This window comes from Schistocerca cancellata, chromosome 3 (assembly GCF_023864275.1).
Source record: "Schistocerca cancellata isolate TAMUIC-IGC-003103 chromosome 3, iqSchCanc2.1, whole genome shotgun sequence".
Taxonomy (NCBI): Eukaryota; Metazoa; Arthropoda; class Insecta; order Orthoptera; family Acrididae; genus Schistocerca; species Schistocerca cancellata.
This window is the reverse complement of record NC_064628.1, coordinates 281107879-281133613: the sequence shown is the minus strand read 5'-3', so window position 1 is coordinate 281133613 and position 25735 is coordinate 281107879. Positions and strand designations below refer to the sequence as shown.

Below are 25735 nucleotides of genomic sequence, written 5' to 3'. Positions count from 1 at the left end.
CTTTTAATACGAAACAATGAGTGTAGGTTTCAAACGCCACAAAACCTTTTCCATACTTATTAATAATAATATTCTTCTTCGTTGTCGTCGTCTCGGGCAAGTGCGTCTTTCTCCGAGCTCTAACTGCCGCCTAATGCTCATGCATTCTTCTCCAGTGTTGCTCTTTTCTCTCTCCGTCTTCAGTTTCGGCTTTTCGTGGAAACGTCCGTCAGTTCGTAATTTTTCCTTAAGGGGATCACGCTCCGATCCACGTGTAACCTCCCCCTCACTTATCGACCTTAATGACAGTGAAAAATTAAACCGCGTGTACCTAATGGAAATTTGGGAAAAGCTATCGTCACCAAAGTTAATTTGTCGGTAAAGAGGGAGGAAAGGGTTACATCTAAATGAAAGGATAAATGCAAATGAAACTGGTGGAAATTAATTTTGAAAAGGGGTAAAGTTAATAAAGAATGTAAATGTGCGGCCATTACGTTAACAATTAACTAGCGGTAATTAGATATTTGAGATTTGGGGAAATTATGGTCGCCAGTCCTCAGGACAATTACTATAGTAACTGAAAAAGAAAGGTTGTTACACATATAATTAGCACTAGAAGCGTGGCAACTGAAGGTTGACACGTGTAGTGTGAAAATTGAAAGTTTGTCAGAAGTAATAAATTTCGCTACACTCTGACTCAATTTAGCAAATTAGAATTAATAAAACCGGAAAATCGAAAGTTAATTTAGTGACAGAAGTTAATAGTGAGCTTACTTTCTGAAGCACATCGAAATTCAGTAAAATACGGTTAGTCTTGGACTACCTCAACAATCATTTCAAAAGCTACTTGAATCTACGCAATTTAGAAATAAGAGATTTAACTTTGAACTTGAATTAAATGATTCTGAACAATTAACAATAGTAAAATTTAGTACGTACCAAGCTGAGCTGCAGTCACAGGTAAGCTAAAATACGGTAACAAAACTCGCACTCTTAATTTGTGCTTGTGTAATCTAAATATTGTAGCCAGCTATGAATACCTTAACTGAACTTTGAAATTAAAGCAATGAAATCGAATGATGCGTTTGAATTTCAACGACACTCGGGTCCATTCCGGAAAAGGAAGGGACCCTGCTCGGTATTGCAGTTGGGACAATGAGCAACAAACGTTCACGCTAAGTTGCTGTAATTTTGTGATGCAACCATTTTAAAAGTTTGAAAAGCTGAGGTCTGCCATACAGTTCTAAAACTTTACGTGCTTCCAGTCTTCCTTGTTGGTTGATTGAAGGTTTGAAGCCGTCGATCGAGGAGGTGGCGACAGTAACTCATTGTCGGCCGTCGCTGTTGCAGAAGCTGGATGTTGGCGCGCCTTCTTCTCGACACGGTCACCAGACGAAACGGGCTCTTGATGTGCGCCAGCTAATGCTTCCCGTCCGCGACACCATGTCAGAAACTATCATCGCAAGTCGAGCGCAATTACATGCTGCCAAACCCCGAAAGCGCGGCAACTCGCGGGAGCTTCACACAACACACCTGCTCCACTCGCTACTCCAGTCCAGGCCGATAAATTTCAATTCTTGTAGACCTTTTTCGACTTCACTTCTGTGATAGATGCCCCTTTGGTTTTCTTATTTTGAAAGTAGCCATTTCTGGGCACATTCTCCATGTGTTTGTATAGTTCATAGTTGTGACGCCTTTTCTGATGGCACCCAGGATTTTTTCTCAAATCTTCCTTTCTTTGGCCTCAAGTTTCTCCAACAGACCTATGTTCATTATAAAAATCTTTGCCGCATGTACTACCTCCAGTACAATAGCAGGGCAAGTGGTGCCTAATTCTGGCATTTGCGAACATCGATCTCTTGTGTAGACTCATTTAGTTAGTTGACAGGCCATTTCTAGTTTGTTAATGTGTGATACGATGGCTTTCTTCTCTGGTAGGTTATGTTGTCTCCACTTATTTACGTATTTAAATATTTCTGTCCGCTTAGTCTCTCCTTTTCTGACGTCTAATTCATTTGGTTAAGTTGCCTTAACTCCATATCAACGGAGTCTGAGAAGATCACTAGATCGTCCCCAAAGGCTTGACAGCCGATTGTGAAATTTATGTACGTGTAGCCTAGCCATTTAATAATATTATTTATAGTGTTCGTTCTAAATCAGAATCTTGCCGGAATTGTTGTAGTTTTTATCACCCTTTATACAACATAATAATTTCTGCATCTGTATCTACATGGATACTCTGCAAACCACATTCAAGTGCCTGGCAGAAGGTTCATCGCACCACCTTCACAATTCTCTATTACTTCCAATCTCGTATAGCGCGTGGAAAGAACGAACACCTATATCTTTCCGTACCAACTCTGATTTCCCTTATTTTATCGTGGTTATCGTTTCTCCCTATGTAGATCGGTTTCAACAAAATATTTTCGCATTCGGAGGAGAAAGTTGGTGATTGAAATTTCGTGAGAAGATTCCGTCGCAACGAAAAACGCCATTGTTTCAATGATGTCCAGTCCAAATCCTCTATCATTTCAGAGACACACTATCCCATATTTCGCGATAATACAAAACGTGCTGCCTTCCTTTGAACTTTTTCGATGCACTCCGTCAGTCCTGTCTGGTAAGGATCCCACACCGCGCAGCAGTATTCTAAAAGAGGACGGCCAAGCGTAGTGTAGACAGTCTCCTTATTACATCTGTTACATTTTTTAAGTGTCCTGCCAATAAAACGCAGTCTTTGGTTAGCCTTCCCCACAACATTTTCTGTGTGTTGCTTCCAATTCAGATTGTTCGTAATTGTAATTACTAGGTATTTAGTTGAATTTACGGCCTATAGATTTAAACTGATTTATCGCGTAACCGAAGCTAAACGAATTCCTTTTAGCACCCATATGGATGACCTTTCACTTTTTGTTATTTAGATTCAACTGCCAACTTTCGCACCATTCAGATATCTTTTCTAAATCGTTTTGCAATTTGTTTTGATTTTCTGATGACTTTATTAGCCGATAAACGACGGCGTCATCTGCAAACAACCTAAGATGACTGCTCAGATTGTCTCCCAAATCGTTTATATACAGGGTGGTCCATTGATGGCGACCGGGCCAAATGTCTCACGAAATAAGCGTCAAACGAAAAAACTGCAAAGAATGAAACTTGTCTAGCTTGAAGGGGGAAACCAGATACCGCTATGGTTGCCTCGCTACTTGGCGCTGCCATAGGTCAAACGGGTATCAACTGCGTTTTTTTAAAATAGGAACCCCCATTTTTATTACATATTTGTGTAGTACATAAAGGTATATGAATATTTTTGTTGGACCACTTTTTTCGCTTTGTGATAGATGGAGCTGTAATAGTCAACAAACGTATAAGTACATGGTATCACGTAACATTCCGCCAGTGCGGACGGTATTTGCTTCGTGATACATTACCCGTGATAAAATGGACCGTTTATCAATAGCGGAAAAGGTCGATATCGTGTTGATGTATCGCTATTGTGATGAAAATGCCCAACGGGCGTGTGGTGTGTATGCTGCTCGGTATCCTGGACGACATCATCCACGTGTCCGGACCGTTCGCCGGATAGTTACGTTATTTAAAGAAACAGGAAGCGTTCAGTCACATGTGAAACGTCAACGACGACCTGCAACAAATGATGATGCCCAAGTAGGTGTTTTAGCTGCTGTCGCGGCTAATCCGCACATCAGTAGCAGACAAATTGCGCGAGAATCGGGAATCTCAAAAACGTCGGTGTTGAGAATGCTACATCAACATCGATTCCACCCGTACCATATTTCTATGCACCAGGAATTGCATGGCGACGACTTTGAACGTCGTGTACAGTTCCGCCACTGGGCACAAGACAAATTACGGGACGATGACAGATTTTTTGCACGCGTTCTATTTAGCGACGAAGCGTCATTCACCGACAGCGGTAACGTAAACCGGCATAATACGCACTATTGGGCAACGGAAAATCCACGATAGCTACGACAAGTGAAACATCAGCGACGTTGGCGGGTTAATGCATGGTGCAGCATTATGGGAGGAAGGATAATTGGCCCCCATTTTATCGATGGCAATCTAAATGGTGCAATGTATGTTGATTTCCTACGTAATGTTATACCGATTTTACTACAAGATGTTTCGCTGCATGACAGAATGGCGATGTACTTCCAACATGACGGATGTCCGGCACATAGCTCGCGTGCGGTTGAAGCGATATTGAACAACATATTTCATGACACGTGGATACCATGGCCCGCACGTTCACCGGATCTGACGTCCCCGGATTTCTATCTGTGGGGAAAGCTGAAAGATACTTGCTACCGTGATCCACCGACAACGCCTGACAATACGCGTCATCGCATTGTCAATGCATGTGCGAACATTAAGGAACGCGAAATACTCGCTGTTGAGAGGAATGTCATTACAAGTATTGCCAAATGCATTGAGGTTGACGGACATCATTTTGAGCATTTATTGCATTAATGCAGTATTTACAGGTAATCAAGCTGTAACAGCATGCGTTCTCAGAAATGATAAGTTCACAAAGTTACATGTATCACATTGGAACAACCGAAATAAAATGTTCAAACGTACCTACGTTCTGTATTTTAATTTAAAAAGCCTACCTGTTACCAACTGTTCGTCTAAAACTGTGAGCCATATGTTTGTGACTATTACAGCGCCATCTATCACAAAGCGAAAAAAGTGGTCCAACTAAAACATTCATATTTCTTTACGTACTACACGAATATCTAATAAAATTGGTGGTTCCTATTAAAAAAACGCAGTTGATATCCGTTTGACCTATGGCAGCGCCATCTAGCGGGCCAACCATAGCGCCATCTGGTTTCCCCCTTCAAGCTAGACAAGTTTTGTTCTTTGTAGTTTTTTCGTTTGACGCTTATTTCGTGAGATGTTTGGACCGGTCACAATGAATGGACCAGCCTGTAGATAAGGAACAGCAAAGGGCCCGCAACACTACCTTGTGGAACGCCAGAAATCACTTCTGTTTTACTCGATGACTTTCTGTCAGTTACTACGAACTGTGACCCCTCTGACAGGATATCACAAATCCAGTCACATAACTGACACGATATTCCATAAGTACGCAATTTCATTACAAGCCGTTTGTGTGCTACAGTGTCAAAAGCCTTCCGGAAAGCCAGAAATATGGAATTAATCTGAAATCCCTTGGCAGTAAGTAGCATTCAACACTTCATACGAATGAAGACCTAGTTGTGTTTCACAAGAACGATGTTTTCCAAACCAATGTTGACTGTGTGTCAATAGACCGTTTTCTTCGAGGTAATTCATAATATTCGAGCACAAAATATGTTCCAAAATCCTGCTGCATATCGTCATTAATGATATGGGCCTGTATTTAAGTGGATTACTCCTACTACCTTTTTTTGAATATTGGTCTGACCTGTGCAACTTTTTCAGTGTTTTGGTACGGATCTTTCGCCGAGCGAACCGTTGTATATGATAATTAAGTGTGGAGCAATGCATCAGCATACTCTGAAAGGAACCTAATTGGTATACAATCTGGACCAGAAGACATGCTTTTATTAAGTGATTTAAGTTGCTCCACTACTTCGAGGATATTCACTTCTACGTTGCTCATGTTGGAAGTTGTTCTTGATTCGAATTCTGTAATATTTACTTCGTCTTCTTTTGTGAAGGCATTTCGGAAGGCTGTGTTTATTAACTCTGCTTTGGGGGCACTATCTTCAATAGTACCTCCATTGCTATGGCGCAGAGAAGCCATGGATTGTTTCTTGCCGCTAACATACTTCACGTACGACCCGAACATCTTTGGAATTTCTGGCAGGTTTCGAGGCAATGTTTCGTTGTGGAAACTGTTATAAGCATCTCGCATTGAAACTCACGCTAAATTTCGAGCTTCTGTAAAAGATCGCCAATATTGGGGATTTTGCGTCTGTTTAAATTTGGCATGTTTGTTTCGTTGTTTCTGCAACAGTGTTCTATCTCGTTTTGTGTACCAAGGAGGATCAGCTCCGTCGTTTGTTAATTTATTTGGTATAAATATCTCAATTGCTGCTGGTACTATCTCTTTGTATTCAAGAAACATCTGGTCTACACTTATATCGTTCATTTGGAAGGAATGGAGATAGTCTCTCAGGAATGCGTCAAGTGAAGTTTTATCTGCTTTTTTGAATAGGTATATTTTTCGTTTATTTTTGGAGGATTTGGGGTTACAATATCTCTGAGTTCACTAATCCGTATATCCGTTTTGATGCTCTTTATTAACTCAGGATTATTTGTTGCTAAGAGGTCAAGAGTGTTTTCACAACCGTTTACTATTCGCGTGGGCTCATCAAGTAACTGCTCGAAATAATTTTCAGAGCACAATTTCGGATGACGTTTTATGCGTACCTCCGGAATTAAACATGTATTATAGCCAAATTATCAAGGGTAAATTAAAGTCACCACCAACTTTAATCGTATGAGTCGGGTACGTGTTTCAAATCAAACGCAAGTTTCCTTTGAACCTTTCAGCAACTGTACCATCTGAATTGGAAGGTCGGTAAAAGGATCCAATTACTATTTTATTCCGGTTTCCAACAATGACCTCTGCCCATACTAACTCACAGGAACTATATACTTCAATTTCGCGACAAGATAAACCACTTATAACAGCAACAAATACACTACAGCCAACAGTGTTTAGCCTATCCTTTCGGAATACCGTTAGGTTGTCCGCAAAAAATTTCGGCTGAGCTTATCTCCGGCTTTAGCCACCTTTCAGTGCCTATAATGATTTGAGCATCAGTGCTTTCTAATTGGAGCTCTGGTACTTTCCCAACACAGCTTCGACTATTTACAACTGCTATACCGACGGTTCCTGTATCTACGTTCTTCCTATGTTCAGCCTGCACCCTTTGTGACTGAAGCCCTTCTTGTGTTTTCCTGAGACCCTCTAACCTAAAAAACCGCCCAGTCCACGCCAGACAGCCCCTGCTACCCGTGTAGCCACCTCCTGCGAATTGTGGACACCTGACCTATTTAGCAGAACCCGAAATCCAACCACCGTTTGGTGCAGGTCGAGGAATCTGCAGCCTACACGTTCGCAGAACCGTCTGAGTCTCTAACTCAGACCCTCCACTCGGCTCTGTACCGCAATCGGTCCGCAATCAGTCGCGTCGACTATGCTGCATATGGTCAGCTCTGCTTTCATCTTACAAGCAAGACTGGCAGCCTTTACCACTTCTGTTAGCCGCTCGAAATCAGAGAGAATCTCTTCTGATTCAATGTGACACACATCATTGGAACCGACGAGAGTAACCACCTGCAGTTGCCTGCACCCTGTGCTCTTCATGGCATCCGGGAGGACCAGTTCCACACCTGGAATGACTCCACCCGTTATCCACGCGGAGTGCACAATCGTTTTCTTTCCCTTCTTGGCAGCGATGTCCCTAAGGGGCCCTATAACGCGCCTAACGTTGGAGCTCCCAACTATCAATAATCCCACCCTATGTGATTGTCCGGATCTTGCAGGCTGAGAGGTTCCCCCCGAAACACGACAGACGACAGCATCTGGCTCAGCGGCAGTGTTAGCCGCAGACAGCACCTGGAACCTGTTTGTCAGACAAATCGGGGAAACCTTACGTGCGGCCGCCTGGGAAATCTTTCGCCTCCTGCTACGGCCCGGGGCGACAGCCCACTCGACCACAAGTGAGGGGTCAGCCTCAGTGCGAGCAGTAACTGGGGTGGCCACCGGTGAGAACCGATCGGAGGACTCGGACGTGCTGGACGTCCGTTGGATCCCCACGGCCGGCCCACAACAGTGGTGCCCCTCAACTGCAGCCTCAAGCTGTGTAAACGAAGCCATCAAAGCCTGATAATAATAATAATTATTAGTAGTAGCATTATTTAAATTATAATTGTTACTGTTATCAATTAAATATAATTCACTCAAAAATGGATTCCCAGCAGTGTAGTATATTTGTCTCTCTATTACAATGAGACATGAAAACATTAACTCGGTGACTGCTACTCTGCGTATATCTATTATATAGGTTTCTATGAACAGTGTTTCTCTGTCACGCCTCACGCTCCTATTCTATTGTCAAAACTTACAATCGCGACAACCCTATGTCTTGCCTTCTTTTCCCTAGGCAACCCTTACCTGTTCCCGTCTAAGAACTTTCCATTATTGCCTGTAAAAAGATAGGCTGCCTTACTTTGGCGTTTCATTTACATCCTTTAGTCTTGATTGGTGCTAAAATTTTTAAGAAACGGCATTACAGCAACTATCGAAAAAAATTTCATTAAGTAATTTTTAACTAAAAGTGACTGTGCAGGGATGTGGGACGGCAAGTGGCACGTTTTGTTTATCTTAACATTACATTGTATACAATATATGAGTGCATTTCATTAAGAAACATGATGATGGAAGGTTGAGTTACGTCGGTATCTTATCTATAACGATTATGTTTTATTGAAGAAGATATTATGACAGGTTGTACCACACTTTAGATTTACTTTACTTCATTTTATTCAGTTCATTTGACTTGCAGGGGAACAATTCCAAATTTTCATTTTTGCACAATCTCACGTCTAAGGGGTAAAACACACCCCAAAAGCTAATGTGGCATATTATGTTCACAGCGAATATCTTTGAACGCTGATACTTAAAAAAATGTGTTCCATACAAAAGCTGAAATGAAATTAACGCTGTAAACTGTATAACAAACTTTTGTAATAATCTGATATTTTGAAAATGTTTTAAACATACCGAATTAAAATATATATAAAAGTTCATTATTATTCTAATTATTTGTCTTGCGTATTTTTGTTTTAGATCCAAAATCTTTTTACGGTTTAAATTCAAGTTTCTTCTCTTTCTTGTTTATCAATTCAAAAAATGGTTCAAATGGCTCTGTGCACTATGGGACTTAACTTCTGAGGTCATCAGTCCCCTAGAACTTAGAACTACTTAAACCTAACTAACCTAAGGACATCACACACATCCATGCCCGAGGCAGGATTCGAACCTGCGACCATAGCGGTCGCGCGGTTCCAGACTGCAGCGCCTAGAACCGCTTATCATTTCATATCTGTGCTATTTGTTAATTGTAAATATTAAGTAAGTCAGTAAAATGATACAAAATCATTACAGTAATGATTATCTTGAAGGAAATGCTTAAAACATGTTTTTCACACCATGCACGTAAGATAAACGAAATTTCTTCACATAGTACACTCAACAGAAAAAGATATTCAAAACAAAATTCAGCACAATTCTCAAATTATGACTGGCGATCCTCTAAATAAATAAAATTGTACGAGGCTTATTTCAGTACATTGGCAAACCTTGCTGAAGATAACTGTTATGTACTAGTGACTACAGCTGCATTATATAGTTTCTCAAGTGGAAACTGACCTCATAATGATTCAGCCTAACTGAATCTGAAAATCTTCTCACCAACTTCTCCCAGCATTAAAGTCGTATACGTCCTACGGCTCTACAGTCAGTGACATATTTAGCGAGACAGTTCGCCTCATCGTTATGCTGAAATACGTTGCCTTACTGCTCGTTGAAAGTAGAAGACTAAACGCTACCAACATATTGTCTATGGGCATGACCTCGGAAAACCATCCGAACACTGCCAGTTGAAAATCGCATTTAAGTGTCTAGTAGAGAGTTCATGGAACCACCATACTGATTCTGATTTATTTATCGCTTAAGTTTATCTGCTGTGTTCAATAAACTTAGGAAAATCACTATTTAGTATGAAATGTACTAATACAAACGAATTACAACTTATCATGGGCCGGCCGGTGTGGCCGTGCGGTTCTAGGCGCTTCAGTCTGGAACCGCGCGACCGCTACAGTCGCAGGTTAGAATCCTGCTTCGGGCATGGATGTGTGTGCTGTCCTTAGGTTAGTTAGGTTTAAGTAGTTCTAAGTTCTAGGGGACTGATGACCTCAGAAGTTAAGTCCCATTGTGCTCAGATCCATTTGAACCATTTGAACCAACTTATCATGACAACGTTGCGAAATAGTTTTTTAATAAAATGGAATTCCCCAAACTACCACGCATTATTAGGATAATACGCTCTTTCAGCTTCGAAGCGGTCTGTCTATACATTCATCCCATGGTAAAACTGAAGTAGCGTCAAGGACTACCGCGAAAGTAGGCAAACGTAGCAGTAGGAGTAGACACACAAAACAAAACCCAGTTAACAAATCATTCAGTGCCACAATTATGCCAACACAATTGACAAAAGTAAAAACAGCAGGCATTAATAAGTGTGCAATTGAGCAATTTTTTCACCTTTAGATCTGCGAGGTACAGAATCAAAGTTGAGGAGAGAAGTTGTCTTAGGAATCCTTTACTGTTTGTCATCTGCTTGCTGGCAGCTCTTTCACAGAGGAGGTAACAGTTTTGTCTCCAGCGAGACTAGAACTGAAAACTTGAAGGGCGACCACTTTACCGCTGAGTTAACGAAGTTGCTTTTCGTAATGATATTCACATTAAAGAATGTGGACGTCTCACAGGTACCATCACACACTGATGGTGAGGTTGCCATTTTTTATGCTTTGAATGTTTTTATGATAACTGTCACCCTTCAGTATACACTGGGTCTCTTGACGCATAAAAGTAAAATTCAAAGCAAAACTAATATACTAGAATTTATGTTTTCCATGTTCGATTACTGTTACTTACATAAGTTTATGTAAAATTTGTGATAATAACATCTAATTTTAACAGTATCTGAAAATGCTGATTTATTTCGTAAGTAATTCGATTGTGTTTCTCGATTTCATAGAAATATTGATGTCATTAATCTCACATACTTCCACGGCAACAATAACGAAATCATAAAAAAGGATTTTAACATGGAGCATGAAAATTCGAAGCTGTGCTGTTAGCCACCGCCCTAGCAACTTGCTAGGCGAAACGCCATGTGTGCCTACTGATGCAGGAGCGTCCAAACTTTGATTGTCACTTTCCCGAAAACTATTGAATATTGGCACCTAATACGAAATAAGTGTCGCTGTATTTCCGGCCAGCTTTCAGTAAACGAAGTATCAACTGTGTCAAAGTTGGAGCAGAGGATCCAGTTCATTCCACTTAAACACAGTCCATGCCATTGTGCAGCTACCACCAGCTTGCACAATGCCTTGTTGTCAGCTTCGGTCCATGCTTTCGTGGACTCTGCACCACACTCCAACCGTGTCATCAGCTCTTGCCAACTGAAATCGAGACTCATCTGACCAACCCACTGTTTTCTAGCCGTCTAGGGTCCAACCGATATGGTGATCAGCCGAGGACAGGCGCAGCAGGTGACGTGCTGTTGGCAAAAGCACTCGCGCCGATCGTCTGCTGCCTTAGCATCTTGACACCACATTTCGCCGCACTTTCCTAACGGATACGTTCGTCGTACGTCCTACATTGATTTCTGCTGTTACTTCACGCAGAATTGCTTGATAGTACTGACAACTCTAGGCAAACGCCGCTGCTCCCCGTCGTTAAGTGAAAGCCGTCGGCCACTGTGATGGCCGTGGTGAGAGGTAACGCAATTTGGTACTCTCGACACATTCTTGACACTGTGGATCTCGGAATATTAAATTCTCTAACGATTATAGGAACTGAATGTCTCACGCGTCTAGTTACAACTACCATTCCGCATTCATAGTCTGTTAATTTCCATCGAGCGACCCTAATCACTTCGGAAGTCTTTTCACGTGAATTTCCTGAGTAGAAATGACTGCTTCGCCAATGCACTTCCCTTTTATGCCTTGTGTACGCGATAGTACCGTCATCTGTATATGTGCATATCGCTATCCCGTGACCTTTGCCACCTCAGTCTATTGTGAAACTGACTAACAGGTAGATTACTCAAGAGCGGTTCAAGGCAGCGCTAGAAATTTTCCCTTGCAAGAAGACTGAAATGGAATATTATCAATGACAACTGGCAAATTGTTTGAACGAGAAGTACTGGCTCTAACAGAGTTAATACCTAACAAAAGACCAGAATAGTTCGTAATGACAACCGTGATCGGCTCATAAATCCCGATCAGAGACTGTACAGGAACCTGATTGTAATTAACAGCTCAAAAAAGTCGATCTATCTTACAGTGAAAAGAATCATGTTTCATTCGTGAGGTACTTCTAACGTGCTTGATGGAAGATATATATCCTTTCAGATAATCTGTATGTAACGTGCTGCAAATCAATCCACCAGCTCATATGTGGAGTCACTTACAATAAACACTAACGTGATTACTGAGAACTTATATTTCATCAATCAAGATCAAAATTATCCTCTTAATATCACGTTGATGTTTGTAACGTGGTCCACAACTGAGCTGGTGGATCGATATGCATTCGTCGTTATATCTTACATCTGAATGTTGTTTGATAATGACTAAAACGTTGGAATCTGCCGATGGCACATAAGTTTGAAAACTGTACAGCCCATTACGTTCAATACACGGTCACATGAGGCCTACATTATACAATGAAGTGTTTAGTCACTCTGAATCTACATTAGGAAGCCACACTACATTAGATACTCTACAGGTAGCAGAAATCACAAATGAGCGATCTCTTATACATAATACTTCGTTGATTATTGTGTGTAGATTCAGTTTCTTTCTTAACGGTAATTATTTCGACAACTTTATTTGAAAGAAAACAGTTGGCAGCTACGGCACAGCTTTCCTAGAGTTTTCTGTCTAATGTGAGCTTTAACCGCATCATTTTATTGATTCTTTTAGAATTTCACGTGATGCTGCCTCTCATGTCTTCGCAAAGCATGGTCTCATTCGTAGTGATATCGGATCTGGAGATGTAGTGGCTAAGCGCATGCCTGGAAACCGAAAAGTTGCAGGATGGAATCTAGCTTGGACCATGTAATATTTCAGTTTGGGTTTGTCCTTCCTTCACTTCTCAATGATATGAAGATTTTTCAGGAACGGCTGGTAGTTCATATTCCACATTAGAACGTAGTCTCATTTCTCCTGTACGATTATTGGGGTAGGTTTGGGACAGGGAAATAGACGACGTTGCGTCCAATTGGAAGACATGCATCAGACTTTTGAGCCACACTGAATTATTATTACTGGCAGCTATGTGACGTTATCTTCCTTCGCCATGTGAACTTACTTAATCGGGCTTTTATGGAAGGGTGTAGTTGAATGCGTTTCTGAAACACAGCATAATTTTTTTTTTATCACATTCGCAGAAAGTGTCGTTTGAAGACACAGATATTACAAATTGCCCCATATATTTGAATGTCGCATAAAGAGTCTGTACAAACTGAGGGCGAACCGGTTCTAACATCTAACACTTTTTTTTCTTGCTTTATAACCATTCGTTTTCCGCCATTGATCGCACCTACATTTAGTTATTTGCACCAGTCCAGATGGAAGAGGACTAGGAAAGGAAGTAGGCTATGCCTCATTCAATGAAACTCTCCCGACTGTTGTCTTTAGTGGTTTGGTGAAAGACAAGAAAATGTGGATTGCAGGATGGAAATTTGAACCCCCGTTCACCAGACCACGAGTCCAGAGTTTCAACACTGCAGCGTCTCACTCTGCTTGCCAAACACCTGACCAGCTTATATACTCATGCTCATAAATTAAGAATAATTGCAGAATATGGTGCCACACAACGTGGCACTACAAAAAACTGGCGCTAATAGCATAGGCACATAGGGAACACACACGACACAGATCTGTAATTCCATGGTATTACTGATAAGTTGAGAAAACCGTCTCGAAACACATGTGCTACAAAACGCCACTGTTTCCTGCGCATGTACCCCGACACCTATATGGGATATGATCACCATGCACACATACACAGACCGCACAACAGGTTGGCATACTCTGGATCAGGTGGTCGCACAGCTGCTGGGGTGTAGCCTCCTATTCTGGCACCAGTGCCTATCGGAGCTCCTGAAGTGTCCAAGGGGTTTGAAGATGTGCAGTGATACGTCGACCGAGAGCATCCCAGACATGCTCGATGGGGTTTAGGTCTGGAGAACAGGCAGGCCACTCCATTCGCTTGATATATTCTTTTTCAAGGCACTCCTCCACGATGGCAGCTCGGTGGTACTATGCATAATCATCCATCAGGAGGAAGGTGGGACCCACTGCACCCCTGAAAAGGCGTACATACTGGTGCAAAATGACGTCTCGACACACCTGACCTGTTACAGTTCCTCTGTCAAAGACATGCAGGAGTGTACGTGTATCAATCATAATCCCACCCCACACTATCAAACCACGACCTCCAACAGGTCGCTTTCAAGGACATAAGAGGTTGGTATCTGGTTCCTGGTTCACGCCAAATGAAAACCCGGCGAGAATCACTGTTCAGATAACACCTGGAGTCGTCTGTGGACATAACCTAGAACCAGTGTTCCAATGACCATGTACTGTGTTTTGAAACCAGGCTTTACGGGCTCTCCTGTGATCAAGGGTCAGTGGAACGCACCTTGCAGGTCTCCAGGCGAAGAAACCATATCTTTTCAGTCGTCTGTAGACTGTGTGTCTGGAGACAACTGTTCCAGTGGCTGCGGAAAGCTCCTGAGCAAAGCTACCTGCGGTACTCCATGGCCATCTGTGGGCACTGATGGTGAGACATCAGTCTTCTTGTGTTAGAAAAATCATAAACCCTAAATAAAACCAACAATAAAGGTAATCTAGCAACCAAAGATCAAAAAATTAAATAAACACCATCCTGTATACGTTCAGGCTGATAACCCCAACCCAAAATCAAAAGTAAAGTAGGAACTAATCTAGCCTCAAAAAAAATATAAAAAGAAAGAGGACTCAATCTAGCAAATGAACAATAAAGCATAATCAATAAATTAAAACCATAGAAACAAAAAAATTAGAATGATAAGAACTTAAATAAACTGAACCTCTAGCAGTAATTATTAAAGAACAAATTCAAAAACTCAACAAAATCAAACTAAAAGAAAAATAATCAATACCAAAATAATGCCTAATTATATTCAAGTCAGCATATGAATAAACACAAATCATAAAACAAAACTAGACAGCAACATTAAAGAATGAACCAACCACCAACAATTATTTAGCAAACAAAGTGGGATCAAAAAAATAGTTATAAATAAATACTTTAACATAAAGATAAACCAAAAGAATTAAAAAAGTAATTACCATGAGAACGAATTATTGAAACCAAAATAGAAAGACCTAAAGTACCTTCACAAACAGAAAAAACTAAAAAAATAACAAAATCCAACAAAATTATTTATATCAAATAATTAAATAAACAAAAAATAAATAATCAAGATATTTGCACAGAAAAATTATCAGTGTAAATGAAACACTTTACTAATAAGTTATATCTTGAACCTCTTCCTAGATACACTTTCCAGTACATCTACTATGTTACAACGTATCTCATCTAAATTGAAGCTACTTCAAAATAATCAAAATAGAATAATCAATAATGAGAGCGACGGGCGATGTGTACACACCTCAGAGCCAATATCAGTTAAATTAAATTACTATCAAATCCACCTTCATTAACAGTATTTCACCATCAAATCCGTTATAAACAAAAATCTATTGTAACCCACCTCCTCTTAACTATAAGCTGTACCTTTACCTGAAATATTTTATAATTATAAATCTTGAGAATTATAACTCTAAAAAGATTCTCTGATAACGGAGATATACAAACAAATAAATTAAGTAGAGTAAATCGTGTATTATCAATCACGGGGTAGGTTCCTCTGAATGGAATGAGATACTGCCAAATTCTTTGGGTTTAAAGACCTTAACTAATTGTACCCTGGTAAATGTAACTAACATTTAAAATAATAGGGTATCTAGTCCTAGGTTATTATTTAAATTTCACAGATTCATAAAAAGAGCTACAAATAAATTTTAACATTTCACCTTACAAATTTATATTTTAACCCTAATAACATAAACAACTGTTTTAGCCAATAATATTCACTTGTGTCAAACATATAACTGTGGCTGCTGGCACGAATTATGCCAATACTAGATCAATTGCTAAATCCAAAATCACTTGATAATTGAATCAAATTACTGAAATAAGAACATTTAGATTAACAAACTTAAATATGATACAAAGAAAAGTGAATAAACAAGCAAGAATAAAACTTTTAGGAACAAAAAATAAGAAATTTAAAAACTAACCTAATCAAGAAAAAATGAAAGATACAAATATTTAAAGAAACGAAAGAAAAAACATAGACATCAACAAAAAAAAGAAATGCCTCCGTGTGACCACAACAACTTCTCTATTATATTTAAATAAAGATAAATATGGAACATGTATACCAATTAATGTATTATATTCTGTCTTATTTAATCTTTCTTTTCACTAATAATAAAGAAATATTAAATAATATAATAAATATATTTTATACAATTATGTAAATTAATGTAATATGTTATTAATATAAAATTAACTTTATATTAAGTTATTATATTAAGTTATTATATCCAATTATAATAATATTTAATATTAATTTACAAATTATTATATATATTATATATTTAATAACCTAACATAAGTAGCTATAATCCTCAGAAAATAAATGTATTAAAATAATCACTTAATAATAATAAAATAAACTTATAAGTATTTAAATTTAATTAAATGTAATATATTAATATAAATTATATACATGTATACATATATATACATACATATACATATATATATATATATATATATATATATATATATATATATTAAACAAAAAAATAACCTAATTGAGACAAATTAATTCAAAATAACCAAAATACTACACAACCTAATTTCAAAAAAAACTTTTAATTTGTATATTAAATAAATGAAGTGCCTCATTAAAGGGTTACCTTGATAGGGTAAATTAAGTAAATAAAAATTACCTTCATTAAATAAATTACATAAGATAGAATTAAACTATCTCCTTTAGTATCAAAGCCTAACGTACATCATACACCTTAATGTAAAAAGGTAAGCTAAACAAGCTAATGGGTTCATACCCCATTTATAGAGGTATCAATCCTCTCCTTTTTAATGACCAACAACTCTACAAAACTTCTCTTCCTATCAACATTAATGATAGGAACGATCCTGTCCATTTCATCAAATTCCTGATTTGGAGTTTGAATAGGACTTGAGATCAATTTACCTTCATTTATTCCGCTTCTTACATGAAATAAAAATATAATGATAAATGAGTCATCAATTAAATATTTTATTTTCCAAGCAATAGCATCGACAATACTATTATTTTCAATTTTGTTGATTCAAATAAAGTATCCAATAGGATGGGAAACAGAGTTTATCCCATCAATAATAATCACATCTAGATTATTACTAAAGATTGGAGCTTCGAGATGAAATAACTGTCTAACATGAATAACATGACAAAAAATAGGAGCTTTGAGATGAAATAACTGTCTAACATTAATAACATGACAAAAAATTGCTCCAATAATGGTACTATCATATTGTATTCAATTAAGAACTTTCATTTGAACCATTATCATTTTAAGAATCATTATTGAAGCAATAGGGGGTTTAAATCAAACATCTCTACGCCAACTTCTAGCAATTCTTCAATTAGACACTTAGGGTGAATAATTATATCCCTAACAGTCAGAGAAAACATCTGAGAACTATACTTTATTATTTATTCTCTACTAAGAATAATCATGGTTTTATTATTCAAGCAAATAACTCTATTCTTCAAGAATCAGATTTATTCAGCTAGAAATATAAAAACTGAAATTAAATTTATAATATTCTTATCTCTCCTATCTCTAGGTGGTTTACCACAATTTCTTGGATTTCTACCAAAATGAATTGTAATACAATCATTAATAGGAAACAACATGACAACTATCGTAATAGTCATAGTTGTATTAACTACAATTACACTTTATTATTATATACATATTAGATTCTCAGCCTTAATTATGTCATACACAGAAAATTCACGATCTATAAAGATAAAGTCTCAAAAATCAAGAATTATTCTTCCTATAACTGTAATAATTTCAACAATAGGATTGATTTCAACATCAACCTTAATCTTATTATACTAAGGACTTAAGTTAATTAAACTAATAACCTTCAAAGTTATAATTAAAAGAATAATCTTTTAGGCCTTAGTAAAAATTTACATCTCTAGAATTGCAGTCTAGAATCATAATTGGATATAAGACCAAATATGATAAGAGAGAAAATATCTGATAAGTAGATTTACAGTCTACCACCTAAAATTCAGCCATCTTACCAAAAAAATGATTATTCTCAACAAACCATAAGGACATTGGTACTTTATACTTTCTATTTGGAGCATGAGCAGGAACAGTGGCAACATCAATAAGAATACTTAATCGTGCTGAACTTGGTCAACCAGGATCTCGATTTGGAGATGACCAGATTTATAATGTTATTATTACAGCCCAAACATTGGTAATAATTTTTTTATAGTAATACCTATTATAATTGGTGGATTTGGTAATTGACTTGTACCATTAATAATTCGTGCACCAGATATAGCATTCCCACGAATAAATAATATAAGTTTTTGATTACTACCACCTTCATTAACCCTTCTTCTTACATGTTCTATAGTAGATCATGGTGCTGGTACAGGATGAATAGTTTACCCCCCTATAGCAGGAGCTATTGCACATGGGGGTGCATCTGTAGATCTAGCTATGTTCTCACTTCACTTAGCAGGTGTATCATCAATTCTTTGTGCAGTTAACTTCATTACAACAGCAATTAATATACGATCAGGAAGTATAACTTTAGATCAAACACCTTTATTTGTTTGATCTGTAGCTATTACAGCCCTTCTTTTCCTTCTTTCACTTTCAGTTTTAGCAGGAGCTATTACCATATTATTAACAGACCGAAACCTAAATACATCATTCTTTGAGCCTCCGGGAGGGGGAGACCCAATTTTATACCAACACCTATCCTGATTCTTTGGGCACCCAGAAGTTTACATTCTAATTCTACCCGGATTTGGTATTATTTCACACATTGTATGTCAAGAAAGAGGAAAAATTGAATCATTTGGAACATTAAGTATAATTTATGCCATGTTATCAATTGGATTAATAGGATTTATTGTATGAGCACATCATATATTCACAGTAGGAATGGATGTTGACACACGAGCGTACTTCACATCAGCAACAATAATTATTGCCGTACCTACAGGAATTAAGGTATTCAGATGACTAGCTACACTATACAGAACTAAATTCAAGTTTAATCCACCATTATTATGAGCTCTAGGATTTATTTTCCTATTCACAATTGGTGGATTAACAGGATTAGTATTAGCAAATTCATCACTTGATATTGTATTACATGATACATATTACGTAGTAGCCAACTTCCACTATGTCCTATCTATAGGGGCAGTATTTGCAATTATAGGAGGTGTTATTCAATGATACCCACTATTTAAAGGATTAACTATAAACAATACATGATTAAAAATCCAGTTTACAATTGTATTTATTGGAGTAAACTTAAAATTCTTCCCTCAACCCTTCCTAGGACTAGCAGGAATACCACGACGATATTCAGACTATTCAGACTCATGTACATCATGAAATGTAGTATCAAGAATTAGATCTACAATTTCTATTGTATGAATTATCATATTCATTGTAATCATATGAGAAAGAATGGTTACAAACTGAGCAATTATATTTAGAGGTAATAAAAGAAGATCAACAGAATGACTACAAAATAACCCACCTGCAGAACACAGTTACTCAGAACTACCAAATCGACCTGGTGTTGCATCAATTTTAACTCCTAGAGCAGGAACTGCTCATGAGTGAAGGACATCAGATGCTCTTGTTAATACTCGTACTTCTGTATTTATTGGAAGAATTTTTCGGTTATCTACATCTAGAAGTCGAAATCCGTCATTTTCTAGATCTTGTTCTGGTGTTATGTAACTGTCAAATTCTACATCTATGAAGTCTGAATATTCATATCTTCAGTATCATTGTCGTCCAGTTGTTTTGATTGTAATTATTATGTAGCGCCTGGACACGTTTCCTATCTGCTGGAATCGTTGCCATAATCTTGATATCACACTTTGTGGCACACGGAGTGCCCATGCTATGACCCGCTGTGTTTGACCAGCCTCCAGTCGCCTTAGTATTCTACCCCCCATAACGTCATCAATATGTGTTCTTTGAGCCATTTTCAACACACAATCACCATTAGCACGTTTGGAAACGTCTGCACACTTACTCGCTTCACCGTACTCTGACACGCACCAACACACCTCTGAGTGTGTGGACTGCTGCTAGCGCCACCGTGCGATGACTGCCAGTCAAATGCACTGCATGGTCATACCCCGAGGTGATTTAAACCCCCAAACCGCCCACCAGAGCGTTGTTTCACCATGTATCAGCGTTATCCTTAATTTATGAGCATGTGTGTATAATTCACTTATTCATTGATTTATTTAACCTGATAAGATTAAAGCCATCAAGATCTCTCTCACGTCTACCCAGACATTCTGCTTATTTTATTTTACGTTACATATATTATAAGCATCTTATACTACATCTAGAAATCAAAAATTACAATAGTACAAAAAACTTAACAGTTAACAAAGCCACGATAAATCACGTTGAGAAATAAAGTCGCTTCAGCCTTAATTGTTTGGCACTACCGGTTTTGCAGCACTTACATCTGCATTTTCAAGTGCAAATTGTAGTCAAGGCATGATATACATAACATATACAGGAAGACTCAGAGTTCATAGTATAAGTAAGTCCTATGCAATAGATTATCCGCTACATATCATGAGCTGACTCCAGTTTGCACCTGAAGATGCAGATGTAAGTGATGTGAAACCAGTATTGCCAAACAGTAAAAGAATTTCACAGCTGAAGCGGTTTTATTTCTCAATGTACAATAGCACGGATATAAAAAAGCACACACAGTTTACATTCGCACATGATAAGTACGACAGTAATTAGGAATTAGGGGAAGGTAGGTTTTAATTATGAGTGCCAGGTGCAATTGGCATGAGAGAAAGGAGTGCTGGAGGGAGGGAAAGAGGAGCGTGATAACATTCAGTTAATGAATATAAGGGAAGAGCAGGTGGCGTCACTCAAATAGAAAGCAAAGGACGAAGAAGTGTAAGTGGGAAATAACAGTAGCATTGACCTTGCTATCTGACAGAGGGAGAATTGGCCATGTAAGTCAGTTTTTGGTGAGGCGTTATGTGGTTGATAGAAGGAAGTGCTTCAACTTCTTCTTAAAAACAACAGGGCAGTGAAATGGGAACAGAAATCAGCGCAACTTGTTCCAGCAATAGCAGCAACAGTGAAGGGATTTGCAAATGTTTTCGGTTTATCAGTTGGTACAGCTAGGATACTGGGTAAGTTGGATTAGATTATGATGTGACGACAGGTATCTAATCTGTGATGTGATGTGAGGTGTTTTTGATGCTTGCATACTTAGGAGCCAGTGAAGTGGACACAGCCTATGATAGTCACGCAACTTGTCTGGCCTCAACTACCCTAGCTGGCCCTGTGAAACTCTGACACAGTCATTTAGACAAATGATGCAGATGTAACGCACACCACCATACATGGTTTGCTCTAACTGTTGTATGCTTCCACTGCTTGTGCCGTGTTGGATTCCATCACAATAGAGCAGCTTCAGAAGAACGAGTGATTGCACATCACGTCATACAAAATTCTTCTGTTCATACTCTGATCCAACAGCACACATTATCTTTCCACCAAACCTTCAGTGCATTATCTTAAACGTAGTCTGTAAGATATGTCTAACCGATGGTTTTTTCGATGTTCCAGTGTTGCAGCTCCTGTATATGGACCTCCGGGTAGCTCCAGAGGTAAGTAAATTATATATACAGTAAAAGAGCACACTATTCTCTTCAGTAACACCACTGATGACTTTACTAGGTGTAACGTTTTATTTTTTTAAGACAGTAGCACACGCACTGATGAGTGTACATTTTATTCAGATCTCGAACATAAGGCAGCTACCAGTACCTTAAAACCACGTTCGGTAAGAAAATCTGTCGGCAAGCTAAAATAATGTTTTTTGTACTGTTTTTCATTAACGTCTCACAGCGTGACATTCTTTGGTAAGTCATCCTAGAAGACGAGTGTTTGTTCTGAAAGAACACACAGTATGAATAATATACGGTGCCCACCTGTGTAGATACTCGTAGCAAAATCATGATCCCAGCTATTTTATTCAGTGAGAGAAGTTCCTGAATAAGGTAACAGAGTTTCAAAAGGTAGGGATTGTCTACAAGTAAAAGACTATAGCAAAACATTTAACTTCACAACTGTTCAGTAAGCTCTCCTCGGTTTAGATGAAGGATGTGATATGAAAACCTTTGATCTTTTACCCACTGTTACAAAATATCCGATAGTGTAGCTACTAACAGAGAGACTAAATTCATTCCTCTTTTCATCTTCTTTTATTCCTCAAATAAATACTAACAAATTAATAGGACATATTGTGCAAAAGATAAATTGTTTAACAGTCTTGATAATTTTATGTACATTTAATTTTTGTACATTTTATTTGTAAGGTGCCAGAATATAACCAAATGGATTGCGTACAATATGTATATAGTATAATGATCTGTCAGATAGAGAATTTGGCTGCCTACGATGATTAGTTCGCCCTCCCAGAGTGACATGCACAGAGTCTTTCGCGCTGTTGCTCTTTTCTCTGTGTCTGGTAAAGACTTTGAACATCTATGAAAGTAAACAGTCCCATAGAGGGTGAATTAGGACTGCTGGCTCGATTTATCAGTGAAAATGTCATAAAGCGTTAGAAATTCCTCATAAATTCATGGGCCTTAAAAAATAAGTTGGTCGTGCAATTGGTGAATATCCTACGGATGAGGTGGAGCAGGATGTCGGTCATACACAAGACCTTGCTTAGGGCGTGAATTATTATGTCACCTTTCTGTGGGACTTCCATAGGTGTCCAAGACAATCTTGCACTGAATTTTTAGTGATGACCTCAATTAGCTGAAACTGTCTGCATTCCAAGTTTCAAAGTTATTGACAGAAACTAACAAACTACGGACAATTCAATCTGCGCTTGGAACCTTAGTCCGGTGTTTGATGGACTGAGAGGCTTATTTTCTGACATCATACATGATGGATGAACATTAGATTTTTATATTAATTTAGAGACTCAGCATAAGTCTATAGGAATGGCGTCGTTAAAATTTACCAAAACATTAAGCATAAATTAATTTCAATGTAAAATTTTGCAATAAGTAGTCTGTGTTCAGGAAGATGTTTTCTTACCGGATTTGTTGAAACTAAGCATGTTGGTAATAACATTAGCTTAGTGCCAAATACTTTCGAAACAATAGTAATATCATTGGTTTAGTGCCAAATGCTTTCGAAACAGACGTGTCAATTTCCGAAAGTCGAACGTGGAAAGTTGAGATATTGAGTAGTCTTGATTCTAAGAAATTTTCTTAATAATCTCATTGCAGGCGTCATCTCACATCTCACTCACCAGTCCCTGTTATATCTCAATGGGAGACTTACAATGCTGAATTTTGCGTTTTGGCTGGGTCAAACACCAACGGCAGAATTGTAAGCAGAAGGTTTCAACTTACTGGTCTGAAGTTGCAAAAGTACTTGGAATGTAAAGTGAAAATTTAATGAAATTAGCAAAGGTCATGCTTTTGGCAGATGCTAAGTCTGTTACTTTCGTTTGTTACATCTCAATGGGAGACTTATAATGCCGAAATTTTGCATTTTGGGTAGCTCAAACATCAATGGCAGAATTGTAAGCAGAGGGTTTCAAATTATTGCTCTGAAGTTGCAAAAGTACTTGGAATGTAAAGTGAAAATTTAATAAAATTAGTAAAGATCATTCTTTCTTCTCTTACTTTAGTTTGCCTAAGATACTTAAAATGTGTCAGTTTTTGCACTATAGATGATTCATGTAATTTCAGGAAATCGATCACGTTAGTCACCTTACTCTGCTACTGGAGTTCTTACATCATTCAGCTACACAGGCCCCAAATTATAAATTAAAATCGTTTGTTTCTTTATTGTTGTTCCATTCCCCCCCCCCCTCCCTCCCCACGCACAATTCTGGCATGACGGTAAGTTGCCAGAGGTACAAACTTCCGCCAAAATGTTTAAAAATACGTTAACATAAAACAATTTAATTTACATACATATATTTCAAAAATTAATAAAAAGATGAATTTCATTGGTAGTATTTACGTAAAATTAAGCGTCTCATTCTTAAAACTCAAACACTAAAATGTAAAATAAAAAGATGTTTATAAGGCTTTGCAGATAGATGACGATCTCTGTAATACAACTCAAACTTCGATCTTCATGAAAATAACGTTTTTGAAATAATTATACCTTACGTTGTTACTTTTAAGATAATCAGATGATAACTATGCCCTGTGTACAGCATAAGGCTTCGGATTATGACTGCACTCTGTGTTACTAAGTACTCACTAAATGAATGATTTAGACAATTTAGTTTAAGACTAATCAGTGGTATGAACACCTAATTGTAGTGTGTAGCACTAACAGCACTGCTTAAATATTTACACAACAAAAGTAATTAATGTGCAACCACACTAAAGTGAAAATATTTTTCAAAAGTATTATCACAACAATGTGTGTCCTCAAAGACAAAAGAATCATTGGCAGTTTAAAGTTTCACTCAAAACAACTGACACTTATTATTGGAACAAGTCTGACCAAATGTATCACAACACAGGAATGATTAAAAACTTAATAACTGTTACAAAAATCACAGGCAACAGATAACTGAATTGTAAAACACTGTTGCGTCTAGTCCACAGGTTCTCACACTGAATACAAACAACAGATTCACAGCAAGTATAACACTTTGTAAAACAAGTGGACTTAGTATCTCATATATTAAGCAGCACTGTGTAGGACATTGAACAAACAAATATTTTTTGAAAGCAAACTGGTAGTTATGAGGAGTTAATATAACCGCACTTCTAGATCAGTTTTTAGAATATTAATTAAGCTATCCACATTTAACAGTTGTTTCAATAAGTTCAAAGTAATTATACTTCGTAAAAACAGTACGTTTTTTCCAGTACTTTGTCTTTTCCTCATGATTCGTCGTCCTTCCTTTTACATTATGCCAAAAACCGTCGTTATTAATTAAGGAATAAACAACAGTATAAATAATAGTGTTTTCAGTGAGTTACAATTTAGTCAATCACCATAAAATGTAGATACAACAGATAATGTTTTAAAAGCAAGCCACTGCGATCTGGGCAGAACGCCTTACACGCCAGGAATGGCAATATATTAATTTCCAGAGGTACACTCATCAGCTACTGCCTTAGTGCCAAAGAAATGATAGAGTGAAGCTCCCTTTGGTTTACTGAAAAAGTTCTGCATTAATTTCCGTTTCACTAAGAATATTTACTATAAATCTTCAACGAAAAATCTTGAGAGAGCAAATGTATATTGATTTACAGATCATATCGCTGTATATTGCTATTTCCCAGCATAAAAGTCCCAAACTTACGACAATGTAACATACACAAACTGCAATAAGATATGTTTCCATTGACGACTTCGAAGTTAAATGTCTGAGTTTTTGTGATTGTAATCTTGATGTGAGATCTCAGTTTTCTTCCTTGAACCATTCACTCTTCACGCAAACTACAAATTATAGCTCAGATTTTACGCT

General features: G+C 37.8%; 1 protein-coding gene across 1 annotated transcript in view; it reads left to right on the top strand.

The window, feature by feature from the left end:
- The window catches only part of LOC126176262 (synaptic vesicular amine transporter-like), a 122819-nt gene that overhangs the window by 55945 nt on the left and 41139 nt on the right, over positions 1 to 25735 (top strand). Inside the window, exon 6 of the mRNA XM_049923409.1 lies at positions 3021 to 3053. Within this exon, the coding sequence (XP_049779366.1) occupies positions 3021 to 3053 (33 nt within the window). The remainder of the gene's footprint in view (positions 1 to 3020; positions 3054 to 25735) is intronic.